The sequence below is a fragment of the Balaenoptera musculus genome, chromosome 8 (assembly GCF_009873245.2).
Source record: "Balaenoptera musculus isolate JJ_BM4_2016_0621 chromosome 8, mBalMus1.pri.v3, whole genome shotgun sequence".
NCBI lineage: Eukaryota > Metazoa > Chordata > Mammalia > Artiodactyla > Balaenopteridae > Balaenoptera > Balaenoptera musculus.
Genome location: NC_045792.1, coordinates 24,338,435 through 24,364,301, shown reverse-complemented (window position 1 = coordinate 24,364,301; position 25,867 = coordinate 24,338,435). Strand labels below are relative to the sequence as shown.

Sequence of the window (25,867 nt, the reverse complement as noted above, 5' to 3'; positions counted from 1 at the left end):
AGGAAGAGGAGTCAGTGAAGAAAGTTAAAAAGAACAGGAAAACAGGAGAGAATGCTTTTGTAGAAACCAAGAAATAAAAGTATTTAGGTTATACTTATAGAAAATTCCATCACCAGTGACTTAAGCAGGTACTGATTTACTTGCCTCAAACAACAAGGCATCCAGAGCTGGTACCACACATCAAGTTCATCAGGGACTCGGGTTGTTCCTCTCTCTCCTGTCACCATCTTTAGCATCTAGTCTTCACCTCTATGGTCACAAGATGGTTGTTACACCATCCAGGTAGGAAGGAAAAAGAATGGAGACAAGGTGATGGGCAGTAAGTGTGCTGGTCCCTTATCAGAAAAACAGAAGCTTTACTAGAAGCACTACTTCTAGTAATGCTTCTGACCAACTCTAGTAGAGTTGGTGAGAAGTCTGTCATTTGGCCATTCCTAACTGGAGGAGGACTGGAAGAAAGAGGACTGTGGTTTTAAGAGTTGGGTCAGCCAATCAGCTTTCAGCCAAAGAGTTTAATCAACAAAAGCTACTGAGAGGTCAAGAAGAATAACTAAAGATAGATGATGGGGTAGGGGAGGAGCAGATTTGGTAGTTAGAAAGTCCCTGGCAACATTATCAAAAGCAATGGCAGGGGTGTATTAGGCATGGAGAGGGCTGAAGACTAACTGGTGGGTTAGAAATGAGAATAGAGGGTTCTTTTTTAATGTTTGAAAAGGAAAATAATGGAAAAAGCAAAAATCTAAAGGAGAGGCATAATGGAGAGATGTTTTGCTTGGTTTCAGGATTGTGGATACTCGAGTATGTCCACTGGCTGAGCAGTACAAACTATTAGCAAGGGGGAGATTTGAGGTATGAATGGTATGAAATAAAGATCACTGTTAGAAAAAAGTTTTAAAAAGATGGGTGTCAGGGGATTAAACACATCCTTCAAAACAATACCTCTTCCTCCAAAACAAGAAAGGAAGTAAGGATGAATAACAAAAGTATAAGTTTGGATGTGGGCATGAAAAAAAGTGGAATTGTTCAAATTCTACTTTGGCAAAAACACACTTTAAAACTGTTTAACTTTTAAAAGACAAATCTTGAATTCACTATTAACCAGTCAGAAGAGAGGCATGAGAAAGCAGTCGATCTCGCCAGAATTCAGCTGTGCTTTATTCAGATCCCTGACCAGGCATAAGCTAAGGAGAGACCACTTCAGGATTTTTCCGGCATGTATAACGGAGACGGAAGCTCCCATTCTTCCGAGAAGAAAGGGAGCTTTTATGAACATCTCAACATTTCATTTCCTTTCCTCTCCTTCCCCGCGCTGAAGGGCCCTAGATACAATGGAGGCGATTGGCATTTTTCTCACTCTTCCGTAGTACTGAAAGCAGTGAGGAAGAAATGGTGGTGGCAGGAGCAATGGCCAAAGCCCTTGCTAGAAGCACCCAGAACTTTCTCTGCAAATTTATTTCGATTCTGCTCTCAACTCCTTCACATTAGAACGCCTCGGAGGTGGCAATCAACAAGGCTAGAGAGCAGAAAGCCGCCAACAGAAATCTGGTTAAATAACGGTGGTCACAGAACTGGTCAAATCGGTAAAAGAGGAAACCACAACAGTGACCCAGGTTACGGCCCCCGCGTTTTCCAAAATTAGAGCCGTAATCGGACAAGTCCGCCCTGACGCCCGTAAGAAAATTATTCTCACTTTTCATTGGCTGACCCTCCAAGAGTTGAGACCTTGCTTCACTTTCATTGGTTGCTGCTGCTGTCACGTCCTTTCACCACACCCACTTTCCCGTCGGCGCCCAGTGAGCTTTGGGGGAAAGTGATTTACAGAGGTCGGGGGCGGGAGTCCGCGAGCAACTAGACTATTTCACCCCACCCTCACCACGGCCCCTGCTCCGCCCCCTGGCCCGAGGCCCCGCCCCTGGCCCTGCCGGGCCCCGCCTCTCCATCCAGAGAGGGCGGGGACCAGGCGGCGGCCGAAGCCGCAGGAATATGCTGGAAGCCGGCAGGCGGGCGCCCGGGAGGTGCTGAAGGGACAGTTCCCGCCGCCTTACTTGCCCCGCAGCGGGTGGGTGGGTGGGGCGGCCCTAGAGCCAGCTGGGCACGTGAGCGATGGAGACCATCTGGATCTACCAGTTCCGCCTCATCGTGATCGGGGACTCCACAGTGGGCAAGTCGTGCCTCCTGCACCGCTTCACTCAGGGCCGCTTTCCCGGGCTGCGCTCCCCAGCCTGCGACCCCACCGTCGGCGTGGACTTCTTCTCCCGCCTGCTGGAGATCGAGCCGGGCAAGAGGATCAAGCTGCAGCTCTGGGACACGGCGGGACAGGAGCGGTTCAGGTAGGGCCGCCGGCGCCGGGACCCCAGGGACCGCGCCGCCCCCTCCATCCGCCTGGGGCACCTTCCCCAAGCGTTGGCCTCACAGGCCAGTGTCGGGAGAAGCTCTGGCCCTTCCCTCTCGAAAGTGCAAACACTCCATTCTCGCTTCCCCTTTGCCCCTCCTCTTCCAGGGACGACTTCCTCCTCCGCAGTTTCTCACTTCTTTCTTTGGCTCCCATTTCCTGCGCCCCCTTTCCGTCTTTCCTTTCCCGCCTGAACCCAGGTCACCCTCACCAGCCCCCTCTTCCCCAGCTCTCTACCCCTGCTAGTATTTTTATCCCCAACTCTTCGGCTCCCCTGCTGCTTTCTCCCCAAACTCAGTGTCCCTCGCTGTACACACCCTGACCTGGCCACCCTCCTCCAAGCTCCCGTTTTCCTCCCCTGACGGAGCGGCTTCCCATCTACGCGGCCCAGGAGAACTGCATAGAAGCGTTCCCAGATTCGTGATTGATCCATTTAGCTTCACAGCAAGCAGTGTTCCAACCCAGATTATTGCATGAGCTCATTGGGCATCGTTCAGAGGGAGATGATGAATGCGGTAATGGTCTGAACACCTCACAGCACCGAATGTGGTCATCAGAAATACTGGGCCAGGACCCGTGGGAATGTGTCTTGTACAGCAACTAGATGTAACATCAGGGACACAGGCACAGCAGAGGAGTTTTTTGTTGTTTTTAAGGGTTGAGTTGTCTTTAGAAGTTTGTCATCATTGGTGCTTTGGTGAAGAAAAGACAGATGTACATACTGAGATTTGTTAGGAACTTTTCCTTTATTTTATTTATAATAGGTACTTAACGTTCCAGAGTGATAATAGATCAGAAAATACTTTTCTGCATAGAGAAGGAGGGATCCAAAACTAAACGTAAATTGTATGCATTTCCTAGATATTTAAGATTTAACCAGATATGAAGCACATTTTAAATTTCTAGGATTCAAGGAATTTTTTTAGAGGAAAGTAGGGACCTGATATATTGTAGTGTTTGGGGCTTTTTTAAGGTTGCATTATCAACTGGAACTCATTAAAGCAATCATTTTGTAGTCTTCAGCAAGTACTTTTTTGTGAAATAGAGTACTTATTGACCGGATTTCCCAAACATGGCTTTCCCCTCACCCCAGCCAGCATCCATTCTGAATGAGATCAGTCTACTTCTGTGAGAATGTTCCAACATTTAAAGTTTTGGCTTCCATTCCCAGCTATGACACTGATTCATAGAGATAAGCAAACTGCTTAGCTTGCTTATACCATAGTTTTCCAATGTGTAAAGTGGAAAGATAGTAAGGCCAGCCCTTTAGAGAAGTGTTAAAGTTTATTGATTTGAATTGTACAATACCTAGAATTCCATGAAGAAAATTTTTTTTCAAGAAGCCTCCTTTAAAATAATTTTTCAAACTCTGATTCCTCATCTGTAAAATGGAGTCATTATGATCTCTAAGATTCATTGCAGTTTTACCATTATAAGGTAGACTTGGTATCACTTGTTATCTCAATCAGAGATGAACTTTAAGATATTCCGTGGTCAGAAAAAAGCATTTACTAAGAGCTCTTGCTCTACCCTCTAAAGTGAAAATAATAAAAACGTGTTCTTTATACCTTAAACTTCTAGCAACTACTGATAATTGCAGCTACAAGAAACATAGGTAGTAAAATCTTCTTGTGTCTAAAATTCTTTCCTTAAAAACTTACTGACAAGAAAGTAAGAGATGATTAATTTGTTAGATTTTAAAGACCTTTTCTGTTAAATACATCATTTTTTTTTTATTGCCTTTAAGAAGAATGTAAATTGATTTTATATACACTATTAAAACCAGACAGTAACTCTCACAATAATGCAAGGACATTTAGGGAATGTTTACTGACAATGAGTCATACTTTATTTTGCTTGGCTCTTTACCAAAGATGTATTCCTAAATACATACATATTTCAGTAGCTGCCTCCAAATACTTGCTTTTCTCTCATTTAGCAGAATGTTTCTCCATAAAATTGCATTGAAAACAATTAATGTTAAATCATTCTGTACCTTCCTCTAAGAAAATACAGATACTTGTTTTGAGTAAGCACATTTGTTTCATAGAAAGGTACTGTATAGTTCATGAATATATAGTTCTGTCATTAGTTATAATTATACCATTAGGAATTTGTGGAAAACATTCTATTTGGAGGTTTATTGGTGATTAGATATAAACTAACAAAAAGAAACCTACTTTAGACAGTTCAGGGTATAGCTTAAAAGCATAAACAAATATGTTACAGAACAACAAAATAGTGAGCTGATGATTATGACCATAAGTAGCCTTAGTTATCTTTTTTTTTACCCAGCTTTATTGAGGTATAATTGACAAATAAAGCCTTAGCTTTCGAAGTTCAGATAATACATGCTAGTAGTCAATAACTACTTACAAAAAAATAAAAAGGAACAAAATCAAAGTGAAGAAGGTTTAGAAAAATGTTGAATATGTGAGCATCTGTAAATTGTAACTTAACACTCAATTGTTAAGTTTTTATTATTAACACTATGTTTTAGTCAGGATAAATGTTAAATTGCTGTATTAAGGATACTAAAAATTACAGTGCCTTCATTAACAATAGTTTATTTCTCTCTTGTGTAACAGTCTCAAGGTAAGCAGTCCAAGATGTTGGAGTGGCCTGCTCCAGGCCATCATTCAAGTACCTTCTCTCTTAGTTTTCTGCCATCCCTAGGACATTATCTTCTTCTGTGTGAACAAAGCTGGGTTGCAGGCACACTCTGTGCCAGTTCCAGGGGAGGGGAAAGTAAAGATCTAAATCAAGTAATGTTTCTTCTAAGCAAGTGAGGCCAATGTGGTGCAGATCACTTCAGCTCTCAATTCAGTGAAGAGAAATTAGTTACAAGGCCACACTTACACGGGGCTACCATGTGCCTAGGAAAAAGGGAAGATGGATTTGGCACTGTGGGCATTGAGGGGAAACTAGCAGTCACCACTTTTATTTTTTAATCATCATAGTGGAAGAAGTTTAGCAGGAAAGGAAACAAGAATATTGCTTAACAGCGTTAATAAGGATAAATAAGTGTAAATAAGGCTAGAAGTATAGAGAGCACCAAATGTAAGAATATAAATTTTGAATTTTTCCCATGAAAAGCACTTAAAGCAATATGAAGATAAAATGAGATAAAGAAAAAGCAACATTAGCTGTAGGGATAGAAAACCTGAAGCTTCAAGCCAGATTTGGCCTTTTTTTCGTGTTGTCTGGCCTTGGGGGTATTACAGTTACAGCCACTGGTTGTAAAGTTCAGAGAATAATGTCCTCCTAGTGTAGTGCTTCTCAAAGCGTGTTCTGCAGAACACTCATACCTTCTGATTCTTTTTAAAGGATGGATTCTGTAATCAAATAAGTTTAGAAATCCCTATATTCCATTTCTCTCTTAGAAATTCATATCAAAGGCTCCAAGAAGTATTGAGCAAAGAAACCTGTTTAACTTTGATTGAACTAGCATTTCCACCATTTATTTGAGGGGCTATTCTTAAAACATGAAAATCTATGATAACTAGTGTTCTTAGTAGTATAATTTGGGGAAAGCTCCCTTGATGAGTTGCTTTAGTCACATTCTTTGAGCAGAACCAACTAAACTTTTGAAGTTTGGAGCAATGGAAAATGTGCAGACATTAGTTAACCAGCTAATGGGCTGGTTACAGCTAAAGAGCTGTAAGCAGTAATTGCTATAAAAGGGACAGCCTCCCCTGCCCCCCTAAAAATCTGAAGGTGACCTGTAACTAATACCACTTAACGTCCTGGGCCTCTCCCTAACTCTCTGCCTGCCTTTTCATCTCTTTTCCTCTAGCTCCTCTTCTACTGTGTATCTTTCTCTTCCTTATGTGTCTTACCCTTCCTTAAACTTCTTCTTTTTATTTTTCCTTTACCCCTGTCATCTATCAGTCCCTACTCACAGCTTCCTCCCACCTTCTGTCTTTCCTCTCCTTCCTTTTTATTTTAATGTGTCTTTTATGCGCTCATTTCTTTTTTTTCTTTTTTTTTTAAGATGATTTCCTTAGAGAGTTTTGACTTTTTTTTAAAGTTAATTAATTAATTAATTATTATTATTTTTTTAATATTTATTTTTGGCTGTGTTGGGTCTTCATTTCTGTGTGAGGGCTTTCTCCAGTTGCGGCAAGTGGGGGCCACTCTTCATCGCGGTGTGCGGGCCTCTCACTATCGCAGCCTCTCCTGTTGCCGAGCACAGGCTCCAGACGCACAGGCTCAGTAGTTGTGGCTCACGGGCCCAGTTGCTCCACGGCATGTGGGATCCTCCCAGACCAGGGTTTGAACCCGTGTCCCCTGCATTGGCAGGCAGATTCTCAACCACTGCGCCACCAGGGAAGCCCTCTCATTTCTTTTTAACTTATTCTCCTTATTTACCCTCTGCCTCCCAAGTGGTTTAATTTATGTTCTCCGTTCATAATTTTAGAAGTAAGCAACATGAACATTTTATATTTCTCCTTAAGGTATCTTTTAAGATTCCTAAACTGAATAGGTTTTGTTTTTTGTTTTTTTTGAAGGACCCTTATTTGATCCCCACTCTCCTTACTGTGGTTCATGATCTTCAATAGAAAATGATTTTCTGATAGTGGATTGGTGGGTTCATAATTGCATAGGTAACAGAGCAGAGATTGTCCACAATTAAGTCCCAAAATCATTGCAGTCTACTGTAGTTCCAAGTTATTAGAAACAATAGAAAGCTAGACTATATTTGTATTGAGTAATCTGATAATATACTGTCTTGGTTTAAATTATTTGTGTTGTAAGTAACAGAAATATAACCAAATTAGTTTGGATATAAGGGATAAATTATAAATGATGCAGATCTCATGAGAGACAAAAATCTCACTGAACATACAAGTGTCAGAAAATATGGAAGCTCTAATAACAAGAGTCTGTGGATTTTCTCTCTAGTCTACTTCCATTATCCAATGCTGTCAGCTCCCAACTGTCTCAGTCTCTGAGCCTCTTATTCAAATTCTTGAAAGAAAAAATCTCATTGGCTATTTGATTGGCCAGTGAATCAGCTCCCCCAGGGTCCAGTTATTAAGATAATATATACATAAAATACAAAGGGATTATAATACAAATATCCCAGGTATGCATTATGGGTCATCCAATGCAAATGAATCCGTAAGGGTCTACTTTTTGGGAAAGAGAAATTCACAGAAGGAAGTGAGCAGTCACCCCAAAAAGTATCTACTTTATGGAGTTTCAGAGTAAAACTATATGTAAGAAGGAGCCAGCATCATTTCTAACAAGTGTAGCAGAATGTGGAAAGATGACCTGTGTAGCCAAATGTATTTTTATATGATAAAAGTTATTTTCACTGTCCACTCAGAGCATTCAGACCATTTTGAGTGACTGTATAGTCAGTACAGTTAAGAAGCTAGCCAGTAATTTCAAAAACCTGTGATTATTTTTCTTAATTTCTTTTTTCTTCAATGAATCAATTGATTTCACATGTGTAGCCACAGCCTCAATGACATATTGCTATATGAAGGTGATTATACATTCTGACTATTTAGTAACTAAATATTGTAAATATAGTAGACTAAATATTGTACTCCAATGTTTGAAGGCCCTAGGCCAGCAGCAGGCAAAATTACAAAGTAGGTAAAACTCATTCTTGGGGACTTTGGGGCTTTCCTACTTTTCTTTCCTTCTGTTTTTGGATAGTAGGACCTTGACCTATCCTTCACTTCTATTTTCCCTCACATCTCAGTTGAAAAGCCGTCCCGTACTATTCCATCTTACTTCAGAGAGAGAAGTAGCTAGATGACCAAGAGTCACAAAATTATTAAAACTTAATAAGGGTTCTGACAGGAGTATTTCTATTCTAAAAGAGGATGACCACCTAGGAGGTAACACCTCATCTTGAAGTAACATTTCCCTGTTGGCAGAGTTATGGATCTATGGCTGATGGGTGTTGGAGTTTCCTCTCATCATGCTGCATTGATGACCACCTATTCTGACACATTGGCTCCACATTTAGCTTTCAAAGAAAGGGCTAGAAAAAAAAGTAGAGATAATGTTGCTAGTACATGAATCACTCAGTAAAGTTTTCACATGAAGAAAAGTGCTTTGCTCAGTCTGAGAGAAAGAGAGAAGAAATTTCTAGCCATTGTCAGTCAGTTTGGTTAGCATAAAGATTTCTTAACAACTTAGCCTCCATAGCCATGTTAAAGTTTAAAGAGCAACTTCTTGCAATGATCTGAGAATATTTATCTTAGTGTTTTAAGAGCCAGTTATTCTTATCCTAGCTGAGTTAGAAGGGAATCTGCATTCTTTCAGTCTGCTCTATCAAGCAGTGAAAAAGAAAGGTGAGCCATTCACCTGAGGTATACAGACACACACACACACACCCCCCCCAGAGAACATCAGATTTTACTTTATTAAGATATTTTCATTCTTTCTAAAGTGAAATACCTACAAAGCCTTTACTTTATGATACTAATAAATCTGCCTCCAAATGTCAGTAACTTTTAATCAATTCTGACAATATATAATTCAGGGAAGTTCATTTAAAAATTATTACCCCACACAATCTACCTAGCTTATCAAGAAACAAATATTATTAAAACCCATTGTTTTCTGAAAAGAATCACTTTGTGTAATGAAGTACTGTTCTGACCTGTAGAACAGAGGTCCAATATGTTTTAAATTTAAAAGTATATTTTTAGTTTAAGCTGTGAAAGAGTTTCAAAATACAGATAGTAGTTCTGTATACAAGCATGACTGAGTAAATGTCGATGGCTAGCTGGCATATTATTTTATTTTGGTTTAAAATCTTAGTGTTCTTTTAAACATTCTTAAAATGTACTGAAGTTTTTTTCTATTTCTTTCCTATGGTGATAATTCATTTTTCATTTAGGAACAATACGCTAAATAAAATTATTTTATTACTGGCAGTAAGTCCTTAAGACCATCCACTGATATCAATAGCTAGGATATAAAGAAACCATCAAAAATATCTCAATGCCAAAAAAATGTTGAGGTAAGGGGACAGAGACTTCTCTCTTAGGTTTATTTCTACTTCACTGGTATAGTGAGTGCATCAGAGTCACCTGAGAAAGGTCTTTATCAAGCCATGCCCCAAAATTCATCAGTGACTTTTCTTGGCAAAATGTTATCCTTCTCTATGCCTATTCTTTCCTCTGCTTTTTGTATAATTGGTCAAAATCTCTGCTTAAATTATCTTCCTGTACTAGGAATGTTAAAAGTGGTTTTTCTTCTGATTCTTTAGCCTTTCCAAATGTATTTCCATCTCGTAGGACTTAGTGTGATATGGCTTCAAATGGATAAGGCTGAAGGACAGCCTTAATCACAGACTCCTGCCTCAGAAATACAAAAGAATAGTGTGTGGCCTAAACTGAACCCTCTTCTCTAAGAAGAGATCAAGAGAGAATACTGCAAATGGGAGTTAAATAGATACTAAGAACTTCCTGGCTATAAGAGAAGGCATTATGAAGAAAGATTATAGATTCTCAAATTCTAGGCATTGCCTATCATTTTTCTTCAGAGTAGCATTTTTCAAAGTAATAGGTGTAATTTGAGTAAAAGTTTCCTTGATCAAATAGTTTTGGAAGTGCTGGGTTGTTGCCAGATTTCTCAGAGCTTTTAATATACTAATATCCTAATATATTTTGTAAACGCCCAAGACAGATATGGTGTTTCCCAACCCAGAGTCCTTTTACATAGAGTGTTTTAGGAACCAATAGATGGAAAGATTAGAGCACTTTAGGAGCCAATACTTCAAAGAAAAATTGTAGGCAATTCCTTAAATTTTAGGAGTATATTTGAGAACCTCTCATGGTTTCTTCTCTCATATGATTCTCTGTCTCTTTTGCTAGTGCTTCTGAATGACTCCATCAGGTCTCCCTTTTAAAACACTTGGTTACTATATTTTAGGGCAAGATCTAATCAGATCAATAGACTCTAGAGAATTCCTTGGTTTTTGTCCCCTCATTCAAAATTAAAAGGTTTCTCCTCTTGCCTGACTTCTAGGCACTTGTCATAGTTTTATACAGATCATGCAATATCATTAGTACTTGTTTTAAGGGCTACAGAAAGGCTATGGGATTAGGAAATCAAAAGTTAATGAATCAAATATGAGGTGAAATTTAAGACATATATGATAGGACAGATGGACAGACTCTAAAAAGAGAATTAAAAGTGGAGGAGAAGGTATAACTAACTGTATAGGAGAGGACTATTGGAGGTGAGGAAAATTAGTGAGAAATGAATTGAAAACAGATTCCAAGAAAGCGAGGGGGGAGAAGACACATGAAAGAAGCTACAGAGGTCAACATTCTGGCCATTTTGGTACAACCATAGGACTGGGAAGAAACAGATGGATGGATCTGGTACAACAGTCCCTTTTAAAAAAAAAAAATTTTATTTATTTATTTATTCACTTTGGCTGCACTGGGTCTTAGTTGTGGCACACAGGATCTTCATTGCGGCATGTGGGCTTCTTAGTTTCGGCATGCGGACTCCTAGTTGCGGCATGTGGACTTCTTAGTTGCAGTGTGCAGGCTTCTTAGTTGTGGCATGCGGACTTCTTAGTTGTGGCATGCGGACTTCTTAGTTGCGGCATGCAGACTTCTTAGTTGCAGCATGTGGATCTTAGTTGTCACATGCAGACTTCTTAGTTGCATCATGCAAACTCTTAGTTGTGGCATGCATGCAGGATCTAGTTTCCTGAACAGAGATTGAACCCCAGCCCCCTGCATTGGGGGCATGGAGTCTTTTTTTTTTTAATAAATTTATTTATTTGTTTTATATTTTATATTTGGCTGTGCTGGGTCTTCATTGCTGCATGTGAGCTTTCTCTAGTTGCGGTGAGCGGGGGCTATTCTTTGTTGTGGTGTGCGGGCTTCTTATTGCGGTGGCTTCTCTTGTTGCAGAGCACAGGCTCTAGGCACGAGGGCTTCAGTAGTTGTGGCATGCAGGCTCAGTAGTTGCGGCTCACGCGCTCTAGAGTGCAGGCTCTATAGTTGTGGTGCACAGGCTTAGTTACTCCGCGGCATGTGGAATCTTCTCGGACCAGGGATTGAACTCGTATCCCCTGCACTGGCAGGCAGATTCTTAACCACTGTGCCGCCAGGGAAGTCCCAACAGTCTCATTTATAAAATGATAGAATTAATGTCCAGAGAGTCTTTGACTTGCCCCAGGCCTTATCATTTGTTAGTGGTTTGCATAAGAGCCTAATTCTCTTAACTCCTCTGTTCAGTGCTCTTTCTGCTGCATCAGGCCTCCTGGCATGGTTGAAAAGAGTTTTATTGGCACATTGTGTAGTTTCTATCCTGAAAAATATTCTGTTTGCATACAACCCCATCCCCACTCCCATCTCTGTAGATCCAAGTTAATTACTGTGTCTGCTCAAACCATTATTTTTTGGCTATGTTCAGAAACAAAGGGAGAAATAGCTTTACACAATAGAAGCAGTACTGATAACTGACAGCAAACACTTGTGGCTGCAATGAAAATCAATTCTCCCCTCCATGCAGTACTCAGTGACTGCACTACTACACTTAGTAACAGGAATGAACCCAGCCCACTGCAGTGGAGGAATTTATAAGAAGTCTTTTGCCTTGTTAGACAAGGAGAGATGTTGGGTATTAGGCAAAGCTACAAGCAAATACTGCCTATGTTGTCGTAAAGTTTCAAAAGTACTGTGAAGTAGTTTTCCATTTTTTTCTAGAGAAACTGAAATCAATCAGGATTATGATTTATGTGTGGAAATCTATGCATTTATTTAGATTAACTGTATACCAGGCTAGATGCAAAAATAGATATAAAAATAAATAAGATATAGTCTCACATTCAAGGTCCATGCTGTCTCTATACTGGGTAGAGTACAGACTATATTGCTGTAACAGAGACTGACCAAATATATAACCTTAAATAATACAGAACTTTGTTTCTCTCTCCCATATGTTAATAGTCCAGAGTGAGCAGTTCTGGACTATCCAGGTGGCTGTGCCTCAACATCAGTTTCCAGGGTTTTCCAGTCATTGCCATTTCCTAACAAGCAAGAAGGAGAAAGAGGAAGCCTAGGGCAAATGGCATCTTCAAGCAGATGAACCTCAGACGGCACACATAACTTATCATGTCCCATCGATCCAAACTTAGTGATATGCCAAAACTAACTGTAAGAAAGCTGGGGAATATAGTTTCTATATGAGTTGCTATGTACAAGCTAAAACTCATGGAGTTCTATTACTAAAGGAAGACAGGGAGAATAGACACTGGGGGACAATTAGAGATCTTTCTCACAGACTCACAGCAAAGAAAGATAATAAATAATTGGAATAAAGGCTAGTAAGTACTAAAATAAGTTCTGGTGGCAGAACAAAGGGAGGAATTGTCATCTGTGTGTAGGGTTAGGGCTAGTTTCAGAGGATGTATCCAAAAGAACGTGGTCCTTGATGCTGGGACATGAAGGATATGTCAGTAGTAAGAGATATAACAATAGGAAACAATAACAATTAAAAAAGAAGTGGCTTCCAGTAATGATAGCAGATTGAACACCTATGACTATTTTAGCTTTTTTTCCTGAAACCTCACTAAAGTGACAATAGTTTTGTTTTTTAACCATAAATCCTAGCAAGGAGAATAGGTAAGGAGACAATAGCAAAAAAATTTTGGAAGTAAGAAAGCAGATGGGGGAATGGTAAATGAATTAGCAGATTAAAGAAAATTGGCTTCTAAGCTAGGAGTGGAAAAAGCTAAAGACCAAAACAGTATATATCATTGAATCCCCTAAAGATTCAGGAAATGGTGACACCAGATACTTCTGAAGTGGGAATGCTAAAATAAGGATCATTGATTGTCAGTCTGTTTAAGAAAGACTGGATCCTCACATCCCCTCCACCATTCCACACACCAGGTGACTTCCTCTCCCCCCACATTAGCAAAAAACTAGAAATTTATTCTTTGAAAAGAGTTAAACATAGAGTCTCTTACTGGAAGCATCAGGCATAATTGAGGTTGGGGTCCCTTATTAAAAGTAAGGGCTTTAAGTGAATGTATGCATGTTGTATGCTAAGACTGTCTAGCCCTCTTCCCCATCTTAGCTCCCAGAATGCTAGTAATCAGACCTTCACCCTTCAAACAGGACATTGGTGAAATCATTTCTGATGAATCTGACCAGGCCAAGAAGACTTAAGAGACCAACATTAGAGTTTCCTCAACTTAATGATCCAGCCTGATCATCTTATGAGTGAGGCTTTTAGTCTCAATGAAAGATTACAAGAAATACTAGGAAATCTGTAACATGAAACCTAGAGACCAAAATAAACAGAAACCAAAAGCAACCAGAAAAACAAAGTTAATAAGGGAGAAGGGAATGTTTAAAAAAACAACCCCCCCAAAAAAACCCTGTCCTTAATCTTCTCAGAGGGATAGTGGGAAAGTATTTAAATCATAAAAGAAGAACAAGATACTATTTTTTCAAAAGAATATTCTGAGAACAAAAGAACTTTTGGAAACACAATAGAAAAAAATAAAATATAAAGTTGGGGAAATCTCTCAAAAAGTAGGACAAAAAGACAAAGACTTAGAAAATAGGAAAAAAAAAAATTTTTAAATTAGAGGACTAGTCCAAAAGGTTCAATAAAAAAGTAACAGGCATTCCAGAAAAATGGAACAGAAAAAACAGAGGGGAGAAATCATCAGTGAAGCAATTCAAAGAAATTTCCTAGATGTAGGGAGGGACCTGAGTTTTCAGATTGGAAGGGTCCAGCACAATAGATGAAAGTAGACACATTCTAAGGGACATCATCGTGGAATTCTAAACACTGGGGCCACAGAGAAGTTCCTACAAACTTCTGGGGTGGGGCGGGGGAGGGACATGGATAATAGGTCACATAAAAAAGATCAGGAATCAGATTGACTTCAGACTTCCTGAAAACAACAGTTGAAGCTAGAAGGCAATGGAGAGACTTCAAAATTCTGAAAGAATTTCATATCTGACCAAACTGTCATTCAACTGTGAAAGCAGAATAAACACATGCAAGACTTCAAAATATTACCTCATGCATCTTTTTTCCCTCATGAATCTTTTTTAGGAAGCTACTTGAGGATGTGCTCTATACACACACACACAGACACAGACAAACACATACGTGCATAAAAGAATAAACCAAGAATGAAGACATGGGCTATGAGGAACAGGAGATTTACCCCTGAAGAAAAGCAAAGGAAATGCCCAAGAAAATGATGAAGGGAGATCATAGGATGCTATCTCTGCCACAGATACCAAGGACAACCAGGCCTGATTGGAGCAGGGCAGAAGATTGTAAGAGAGACCGCCTCAGGAAGATGAAATTGACAGAAAAGCTAACAGGAATGAACTTTTTAAAAAATGGCAACTGGCAGAGTTTGGGGTTAGGTTATTGAGGACTACTTGGAAAATTTAGCAAAAAGAAAAAGAAAGGAAGAAAAAGATGTGGTAGAGAGTGCTCACTCATATCTGATGCTTCTTTTCTTCTGGACACACGGAGGAATATATTTCCCTTCCCTCTTGCACTTAGAATCATTTGACTAATTCCAACCAGTGGATTTGAGCAGAACTCACACGTGGTAGTTTTAAAATACAGCCCAGATATTTTAACGTTCTTCCTATCAAGAGGTGGGTTGTTTCTTACTATAGCATAGCCTGGTCTATCTTGATTAATATGCAAGATAATTATTAACTCTAAGGAAAAGAAATCAGTTTATTCCAGGGCTCAGCATTGAAAAGTATACATGGTCAGAATAACACAAATGCCAAGAAATGATCTTCCTAAAATTATGATATAACAGTACAGTTTTGGCAAGTTTGGGGAATGGGAAAAATAAGAATGTGTGGTAAGTGCACAGGTAACTTTGATGAAAACACAAACTTAGAAAAAGAATGAAAAAGAAGAACAGTCTATTCAAATGACTTGAAAATAAAAGCTGCATAATTTCTGACATAGAATGAAATGAGAAAAGGATAAATACCAGTATAAATTATAAATGTGGAGAGATATACAAATCACATGAAATGAAGCAATATTGAGAAAGTTGTATGGAAACAAGTCACAAAAATGGTAGGAGGATTATAACCCAAGAAAAAATGTTCTTTAATTATGTTAAATCACATAATGCATTATGTTGTATGGAAAATAAAATAATCAGAGAAGCTGGTCATCATCTCATTTTTGTTCTGCAAAAGGGTGCCAGAAAGTATCATAATGAGTGCTAAAATCTTTTATACACTTTCTGGTACCATACCAAATAGAAAATAAGCATCCTTCATTATCACCTTACAGACAAATAGTGAAGCTAGAAACATTTCTCATTAATTTCTAAATTATTTAGATTTTCACATTAACTTGTTCTGCCTTCCAGAATCCACTACAAAATACAATTTGAATTACTACCAATTTAAATACAGTAGTTCTTTAGAAAAAGTGGATGATTTCACCTTTATGTTTATAATGTGCACTGTTATTCAGCCCACTTCTCTCTTTGTTATTTAGCCCATTTCATGAATACCTACTATAAATATCAAAAGGAGATAAGCTTTTTTGTATTTCCCTCTGTTATTCTCCCATTTGCTTAGCATTTGCATGCTGCCTGGACACAGTCTTACAGAGTCTGAACTTATTAATTCAGTTGTTTATTTATTTACAACTCTCAGTAGGCCTCATGCATGCCCTATTCTGTTTTAGACACTAGGGATACAGTGTTCCAAAAAAAGTGACAAAAATTCTTTCTCTCATGGAGCTTATCTTCTAATGGAGGGAGATGGGCTATAACCAAATAAGTTGGAAAAATTATATAGGATTGTTAGAATGTGTTAATTACTATAGAGGAAAATAGAGGATAAAAGGTGAATAGAGCATGCTGTGGGTGATAAGAAGGCCTCACTATCATAAAATGATGATCTGTGGTAAAAGAAAAATAAAAGATGGTCACAGGGGAATTGATTCACATATTCAAAGACAGAATATGGCCATTCGGGCTTGTCAGTATTACATATAGCCTCCACAACCACAGACTTGATTTTTGATGGAAAGACCCTGGAATTATACATAGAAAGATAATTTTAATGTTTGTATGTATGAAAAAAGATATTCTAAGTTATAAGCCCCAAGTTTCAGAAGGCAAAGGCAGGGACTGTTAGAGTCAGTAATAATACAAGGAGCAGGGAGACTTGTGTTTTAGTCTCTTGAAAGCAGTTCTAAGGGCCCGGATTACAAGGCGAGTGAAGCAGGTAAATAAAGCATCAACACAGTGACTACTCCCAGAAGGGCAGTAGGAATGTAATGTCATGGTGAAAAAAGGCACTCACAAGGCTAATGCATTCATAGGCTGCTTGCTGCCAACAGCCTTTGTCATCAAAGTACTTCCATCTTCTAAATACCTATTTGGCAATTGGCAAAGCCACAAGAAGGGCATTTCCAGTGGACCATCTGGCTCATTTTACCCAAGTAAGTCAGCAAGTGCTCTATGTTTTGTTGCTTTTTTAAGAGACCAGTGCACATCCTATAAAGTTCATAATAATAACATCTAAGATCTCATTCACAGTTTTTGGTTGCATTGCCCATATATTAAGTAATTCTTTTTTTTTTGCAGTGGGGGAGCAGGATTTTTTTTTTTTTTTCAAGAAATTCACGTTCTTTTTTATTTATTTATTTATGACTGTGTTGAGTCTTCGTTTCTGTGCGAGGGCTTTCTCTAGTTGCGGCAAGTGGGGACCACTCTTCATCGCGGTGCGCAGGCCTCTCACCATCGCGGCCTCTCTTGTTGCGGAGCACAGGCTCCAGACGCGCAGGCTCAGCAATTGTGGCTCACGGGCCCAGTTGCTCCGTGGCATGTGGGATCTTCCCAGACCAGGGCTCGAACCCGTGTCCCCTGCATTGGCAGGCAGACTCTCAACCACTGCGCCACCAGGGAAGCCCTAAGTAATTCTTTATAAATGTAAGCCAATTCCAGTGCTCTCAATTTCACTTGTCTATATATTATTTCAGGAAAAAAAATAGAAAAATTAAACAGTTTAAAATGTTTACATAAACAAGACAACCATTTTTTTTTCTATTCCAAAGCGAATATACATGTAAGAATAAACTTTGAGATGAATGGATAAAGAAAATGTGTTATATAAGTACAGTTGAAAATTATTCAGCCATAAAAAAAAAGAAGGAAATCCTGTCATATGCTACAACATGGATGAATCTTGGGGATGTTATGCTAAGTGAAATTGAGACAGGAGGGAAGTGGGCACTCACTTTAAAGGTCACAACCTTTAAAAGAATGACATTGACTATACAACATAAACTGGCTAGAACCAACTAGGCCCAAGATGGCAGAAGATATGACTTCCAGTAGACCTTGAGCCTCATTATATGCTCACTGTAACGCCTTAGCATGTTAAACAACACACCCACAGGTGCCATGACAGTTCTGAGGCTGACCATAAAAGGCCAAAAAGTGGGCAGTGGTCCAATTCCTGGAAATCCCTGCCGCTTCCCCAAAAGAGTTGGAATAATCCTCCCACTCATTAGGCTATGCAGTTACCCAACCCATAAAAACTAACCACTCCATATTTCAGGGCCTTGTGCCTTTTGAGATGGCCCACACTCTGCCTATATAGTGTGTATCTCCCAGAATAAACTTGCTTTCACTTTACTATGGCTCACTCTTGAATTCTTTCCTGCACAAAGCCAAGGACCCTTACTTGGCGGCCTGTCCCAGGGACTCACCTGAGACCTGGGACAGGACTGTCCTCTCGCTCCCCATTTTCCTGCAACAAAATAAGCCAGTCACAGAGGGACAAATACTGCATGATTTCACTTATATGAGGTAACTACAGTAGTCAGACTCAAAGAAGCAGAAAGTAGAATGGTGGTTGCTTGGGGCTGGGGGGAGGGCAGGAAATGAGTTGCTGATCAATGGGACTGGTAGTATCAGTCATGCAGAATGAAAAAGTTCTAGAGATCTGTGGTACAACATTGTGCTTATAGTTAATAATACTGTATACTTAAAAATTGTTCAGAGGGTAAATCTCATCTGTTTCTTACCACAATTTTTTTAAATGAAGGAATTTTGGCTTCATAAAGCTATGTTGAAATTTATAAAATGTTTGTGACTTTGTTTTGTATCATTATTTTCCTACAAAATATCTGTAGCTTCTATCAATCAGGTCTTTGGATGCCAGCAACAAAACCAACTTGAGGACATTAATCAAAAACGAAAGTTACTGGAAGCATGTCTGCGTCCCAGAGACTTGACAGGATAGCTGGAGGGACCAGGCTTGAAATGAACCAAAAGATCCCAGAAGTTCTGGGCAGCAAGGACCGCAGGAGGCCAGTGTGGTCCCCACTGATACTGTTGCCCCGTTTTTGCCTGTTCACCCACTGCCATAAGAAGCCCCAAATGGACAATTGGCAGTCTCAGCTACTAATTCAATAGAAGCATCACGAGGTTCTCTAGTGAAAGCATTTCTCCCTTGGATACTAAAACCTTTATATCAGCAGAGTTCAGAGTCACAGGAATTAGAAGCAACAAAAAATTTTAGTGACTCATTAAGTGTAATTGCAAGAGGTACCATCACCCCACTTTTATCCTTTGTTTCCCATACCACAGCATCTATTCATGGGGAAAAAAACACCACCTACTGTATTACTCACTAGCTTAGAACGTATACATCCTGAAGAATCATGCTAAAATCTTACAGGGTGTCAACTCCTGGACATGAGCATAACTAAATCTTTTTTTTTAATTGAAGCATAATTGATTTACAATGTTGTGTTAGTTTCAGGAGTACAGCAAGGTGATTCAGTTTTATATATATGTATATATATGTATATGTATATATTCTTTTTCAGATTCTTTTCCATTAGAGGTTATTGTAATACATATTGAATATAGTTCCCTGTGCTATACAGTAGATCCTTGTTGTTTATATATTATATATATATATGGGTGTATCTGTTAACATAACAATCTTAATAACCCATTCCACAGTTTTATAGGTGTATGCCTCTAGGTGATAGTGACATAAGATCAACGAATCCTATGGCATCAGCCCATTTCTTCCTCTGTTAACTGAAACCTTTGGTCTATAGCAAAGTGTGGGATACCATGACTTTGTAGTGTGGGATACCATGACTTTGGTATTCCATAAGTTCATGGATGGTGGTGCTAGCATGGCTTGAGTCCACGTTAAATGTCTATTACAGTGAGGACATATCAGTGTCTCCTCTGTGATGGTTTTCCCAGAGTAAGGTACCATATCCAAGGTGTCAGTAACTGCTGGAAAATTGGGTATTAAGCAGTGACAGTTGAGGCAAGAGAAAGTCTCTGCTCAGCCGAGTCCCAGCCTCCTACCATGATTACTGTGAGTCCAAACTGGGATAAAAATACTGACTGATGACTATAGAACAGAACATTTTGTTTCACCAATTATTAGGAACTCTTTCAAAGAGGGGGCTTTTGGTGAGTATTCACATAGGATACAGTATTTGCATACTCAAGACCCACCCACACATGCCAAACCTCCTTATTATCAGTCTTCTGATTTTGTTTTCTCCAACATGCCAAACCCTTGGCCTGTGCTCATGAATTGGTGTAGATCCTTAACCTTCATCTCCCCATCTCTTCCTCTGGAAAAAGTACCACTAAAAGTTCCACAAATGGAAGGATTTCTCTTTTCCACTATTGAGTGGAGCTGACTGATGCCAGCATATCATTTAGAGCCATCTGTAAGGCAGACTTGAATTTTTTTCCCCCTTTAACTATAGGGAAATCCACATAAGTCCATAGGTTGAGAGGGTGCTGCAGAAGTAGACATGCTGGGTGTGTGAGCCTTGTTACTCTGGGTCCCCTCAGGTCCCACCCCTATTCCTGCCTATATATATGACTTCTGCTTGAGGACAAAGTTCCCGCCTGGTGAATCAGAGAACCTAGCTCTTGATGAGCACTCAGATTGCACAGTCACCTGATGTTCAGGTGTCTAGTCTCAATGCCAGGTTTTAAGCCAAGAACCATTTCTCAAAAGTGTAATAGCTCATGACAAAGAGGACATGTCTGTGTTCTAAAATGTCACACCTGTAATTGTCCAGTGTAACTTTTCCCAGGCTTTCTTTAAATCATTTATTCATTCAGTGAGACTTTCAAAGCCCAGAAGGAAATAGATATAAAATAACATGCAAAAGATGTTGTTGCTTATAAAGAATTGTTACTCATCATTCTTTACAACTCTTGGATTCTTTACAGGGAGGCCTATCTACCTTGTTCTTTTAGGGTCTGTTCCCTGCCTCCTTAAAATACCTTCAAGACCTTCTGAAGAACTAAGTGTCTCGACCCAAGAGAGGAAGTTCCAGAGAAAGATAGATGTTCCCTCATCATCTCTGTAAGACCTGCCTTTCAAGTTCCAGTTTTCAGTCTTGAAGGCCTGTCTCTTCCCCTAAATAAGTGACAGCAGGGATGCCCAGTTGTTTTAGGGGAATCCCTGCCTTTTAGGACAGCTAATTATGAATCTGAAGGCTAACCATATCAGAATTCTAAATCTAATATCCAGACACAAACTGGAGATCAAGTTATTATATAGAAAAAGGCAGATATCCTATTAAGACCTTTTATTCCAACTAATTATTAATAAGGGCTGTTTTATAGAATATATTACATATACTTTGCTATAATTTTATTCTATAGAATGATTTGGCAACTGTGTTCCAAATATGTTTTCAAAATTAAATACAAAGTGCTAGAAAATATGGTATTTCCTACATGCCTCTGCCTAATAGACAAACATTTCAATGTTGAATTTTTAACCACAAAAGCATGTTGTTTTAAATTATACTAATGGTAAATTAATTGCAGGGAGTGGGTGGTAATGCAGACTTGGTGCTGAGTAAATGAAAGCTTTCAGTCTAATAACAGCCTTAATTAGGTTTCTCTTAAGACGCTGCATATCTGTCTAAATTCACACATATATAGATGAGTAGCAAAACAATAACAAATTAATTATCCCTCAAAATTAAAAAAACAGCAACAACTTAAATGAACTGCATTATTTGTAGCCTGCCAGTGATAGTGGGAGATTTTTTCTTACTGTCAACAACTGTACGGTACAGTAGTCCTTGAGAGAGGTTTTTTTTTTCAAGGAGTAGTCCTTGAGAGAGTCGCTTGAGAACCTCTCTACCATGAATTCTGAGGAGAAGGGGAAGCAGGAGATATGGAAAGGGGAGGTAAACTTTCTTCAAGTGGTACTTGTGGTATCAGGTCACTGAACTGAGCTGTGATTTCAGCAATAAGGATAAAGAAGTTATGTAAAAGTTGGAGAGTACCAAATAACACACTGGCCCTCCACAAAGATCTTTGATGCCTCAGGCAAGTAACAGATGAACTTGCTTAAGGATGATCTCAATGCTTAAGATCACTGACAACTTGGGATAATTCCCTGGCGGTCCACTGGTTAGGACTCTGCGATTCCACTGCAGAGGGCCCCGGGTTTGATCCCTGGTCAGGGAACTAAGACCCTGCATGCCATGCAGCGGGACCAAAAAAAACAAGATCACTGACAACTTGGAAACTGAGACACATGTGATTTCTGGCTAATACAACATTTAACACTTTCCCTCTCTGATAAGATTAATTAATCCAATATAGCAAATATTAAATTACATCCATCACTTGCCAGGCAGTTGTTAGATACATAGACAGAGTATGTTTAACCCTCAAGGAGTTTGAATTGAGTAGGAGACATACCAACAAACCCAATCAGCACATTATGAAAATTGATATAATCATAATGGCGGTAAGCCAAAGGTTCAATGGAATTATAAGAGAGAGAAGTGCCTAAGAGAGGTAGAGGGGGAGAAGACAGTGACAGGGAAGCCTTCTTATATGACAGGATTTTTGAACTGACTCAAAGAAGAAATAGGAGTTTGCTGGGAAAAAAAAAAGGGTAGAAGACATTCTAGGTAGAGAAAACAACATATGTAAAGGCAAAAATATAAAACAGTATAGTCTTGGCCCCTTGCCTCATGATTCAGTCAGGAAACAAATGGCACACTTGAAAGGTTAACTGAAAAGAGTTTAATGAAGTGACTTTCCAGAAATGCGGGCAAGGTCAAGGGCACCAACAAAGGATGGTGATGCATTCAGTAATAGCAACAGTGGGAAGCCATTAACGACCTGGCCAGAAGGGGCAAGGAAAAGAAATGAGATTGCCAGAACCTGGTGAAAGCCATAACCATGGGAGAGGGGCTACCCAACAGGAACCTCGATCAGAAGAGACTAGATCTGTAGAGGCAAACAATCATAAGTATGCGCATCTCAGATTCATATCCCACGTCTGAACAATTTCCTGTTTCTTGAATAGGTACAGCCCAGGACTAAATCTGTAACTGACATTATAACAAGTTTGCTTTTGTTTCTTCTTCCTTAACCGACAGAAAGAAGAGCCTGTTGATTTAAATGATAGGGAGAGATTCTTAAGATCTGGTCTGCTGTGCAACCTCTGCCCCACACCAAATCTTTTTGTGTGCCTACTTTTAAGCACAGTAATGTGATAAGTATTCTATCAGATATTTAAAAATAAAAACAAGTAATCCTGAGTGTAAGATGACATGTAAGTGCTTATTTGTCTATTTTAAAATATCTACTTTAATGTCAGTGGATGAAACTGGCTTGCATATTAGTTTCATAGAATTTTTTTGTTCACTTTGACACTTCATATTTGACTTATAAACTCTAGTTAAATCACATTAATTACAACCTTTTTTTCTATTTATTTTTCAGATCAATAACTCGATCTTATTACCGCAACTCGGTTGGTGGATTTTTAGTATTTGACATTACTAACCGACGATCTTTTGAACATGTGAAAGATTGGCTAGAAGAAGCAAAAATGCATGTACAACCATTTCAGATTGTATTTCTGCTAGTGGGACATAAATGTGATTTAGCTTCACAACGTCAAGTTACAAGGGAAGAAGCTGAAAGACTGTCAGCAGACTGTGGTATGAAGTATATAGAAACCTCAGCAAAAGATGCTACAAATATTGAGGAATCCTTCACTATCTTGACAAGAGACATATATGAGCTTATTAAAAGGGGAGAAATTTGTATTCAGGATGGCTGGGAAGGGGTTAAAAGTGGTTTCGTTCCTAATACTGTGCATTCTTCTGAGGAAGCAGTAAAACCCAGGAAAGAGTGCTTCTGCTGACTTCATACATGCCAAAGAACTAAGAACAGATTGGGTGTCATTTCAGGATAAATACCAACATTAACAACAGAATGATGTGATGAAAGCATTTAAAAAAGTTATAAACCCATGCTAACACAATTTTGTAAGGTATTTCATTCAGAGCAATATGCTTACTTGTTAAACTACCAGATTGGTATTTTGCTAAATTATCAAGCAAAGCAGATGACTTTTTCTGGAAACTGGAGTATCTACATAATTGCCTCCATTCTCACTTTGTTAGCATATAACTGACCATAATATCCAAATATGTCAATATTACTCATTTTTCTTGACAGTTTGAAATGGATGTTTTGTGCATATATAATCTGATTGAAAAGATTTTACCAGGAATTACATTCTCTAGTGTTAATTAATTAATATTAAATAGTAAAGTGGATTTAAAAGTGCACTGTTTACTTACAAAGTAAACAATCACAGAGCTATTAACTAGGCCTAAAATAACAATTCCTTGTTTAAGGTACCAGGTTTTTAACCATTCTCTGAAATATTTATTCTCCCTTAATTTTGCCTGAACATGAGAAGATAAGTTTTATATTAATTTTTGTTCTCTGATTTATTGCTCCTGAAAATTTTATGTTTTATAAAGATATCTAAGGATCCAAGCAAAAGGTTTTATTGCAAATGTTTTGTTGTTATAGTATACTGTCCTTATTTAGATAAGAAAAACTTAGCCATTTTGTCCAGATTTTCAAATGTGTTGGTATAAAGCTAGCATAGTATTATTTTGTAATTAAAAAAAAAATTCTCTCTGTTTTATAGCTAGTCCCATCTCTATCATATTTGCCAAATGTTGCTTATTTTACTCGTCTTTCTAAAGGACAATGTTTTGGTTTTGTCAAGTTTACTGCTTTTGTTCTCTATTTTTGACTTTTCTCTTGATTAATTTTGTCCTTCCACTCTTGGATTTACCTTGTTCTTTTTCTATGTCTACTGTCCATTTCCTGTAGCTTCAAGAGCCATTTTCAACAACTCAACGAGCTCTGCCGGCTGTGTCATGGCCACTTCATCATATGCCATTAAAACTTAATCTCATACACTGGGTGAAGACTCAGCAGTCTTATTTTGCTTTCAAAATTGTTCTATGGCCTTGGATCCTTCTTCTTCTCCTAAATTACCACTATCATCAGGGAAAATTCTACTGGGCCTCATGCTGCTTATAAGGCTTGCCTTTCCTGCAGTTTCATAATAAAAGAAAAAACATTTCCACCCTCTTTTTTGATGTTGATCGAAAATTTAGCAACATTTCTTTGCACTGTATTCAAATCCCGAAATATAAGCAAGGCTTCATGCATACGGGCTCACTGAAATGTCATAATTTTAAACTATGTATGACCTTGAACAATGTCCTTTCCAAATACTCCATGCTCCCCCTTTCTTCCTAGGTGTTCAGACTTTTTCATTCCTACAACATCTTTTACACAAATTGGGGCTCTTAAGAATAACGCTACTATGGTTGGATTTATGTGCAAGTTTTGTATGATGGTCTAGATTTGTTTTTTAAATTTATAGACTATTTTGGAGCAGTTTCTGGTTTACAGAAAAATTAAGCAGAAAGGAGAGAGTTCTCATACCTCCTTACCTCTCTACCCAGTTTCCCCTATTACTAACGTCTTACATTAGCGTAATATATTTGTTATAGTTAATGAACCAATATTGATACATTATTACTAACTAATGTCCATGCTTTACTCTAGACTTCACTCTTTGTTTTGTACATTATATGATTTTTGACAAATGTGCAATAACCCGTATCCACCATTACAGAACCATACACAGGAATTTCTCTGCCATTAAAATTCCGGGCTTCACCCATCCTTTTCTCCCTCCCCACAACCTCTGGCAACCACTGATCTTTTGATTGTCTCCACACTTTGCCTTTTCCTAAATTTCAAATAGCTGCAATCATATAATATGCATGTAGCCTTTGCAGATTGGCTTTTTTTCACTTAGCAATATGCATTTAAGCTTCTTGCATGTCTTTTCATGGCTTCATAGCCTTTTCTTTTTATTGCTGAATGCTATTCCTTTGTACGGATATACCATAGTTTGTTTATCCATTCACCTATTGAAAAACATCTTGGTTGATTTCAAGTTTTGGCAATTATGCAAGAAACTGTTATAAACATCCATGTGCAGGTTTTTATGCGGACATAACTTTTCAGTTCCTATGGGTAAATACCAGAGAGCATGATTACTAGATCACTGTATGGTAAAAGTACGTTTAGTTTTGTAA

General features: G+C 38.7%; 1 protein-coding gene and 1 long non-coding RNA gene across 3 annotated transcripts in view; one reads left to right on the top strand and one right to left on the bottom strand.

Annotated features, from left to right (window-relative positions):
- Nucleotides 1-1,974: 1,974 nt before the first annotated feature.
- RAB39A (RAB39A, member RAS oncogene family) lies at nucleotides 1,975-24,192 on the top strand. The gene is made up of 2 exons (XM_036859140.1): nucleotides 1,975-2,330; nucleotides 23,166-24,192. Exons 1-2 carry the CDS (start codon nucleotides 2,104-2,106, stop codon nucleotides 23,590-23,592), a joined length of 654 nt encoding a protein of 217 aa, XP_036715035.1. The 5' UTR covers nucleotides 1,975-2,103; the 3' UTR covers nucleotides 23,593-24,192.
- Nucleotides 11,468-25,867, bottom strand: part of LOC118898707 — a 34,813-nt gene continuing 20,413 nt past the window's right edge. For both annotated transcript variants that reach the window (XR_005020806.1, XR_005020807.1), the window contains exon 3: nucleotides 11,468-11,644. This is a non-coding gene — a long non-coding RNA (uncharacterized LOC118898707). The remainder of the gene's footprint in view (nucleotides 11,645-25,867) is intronic.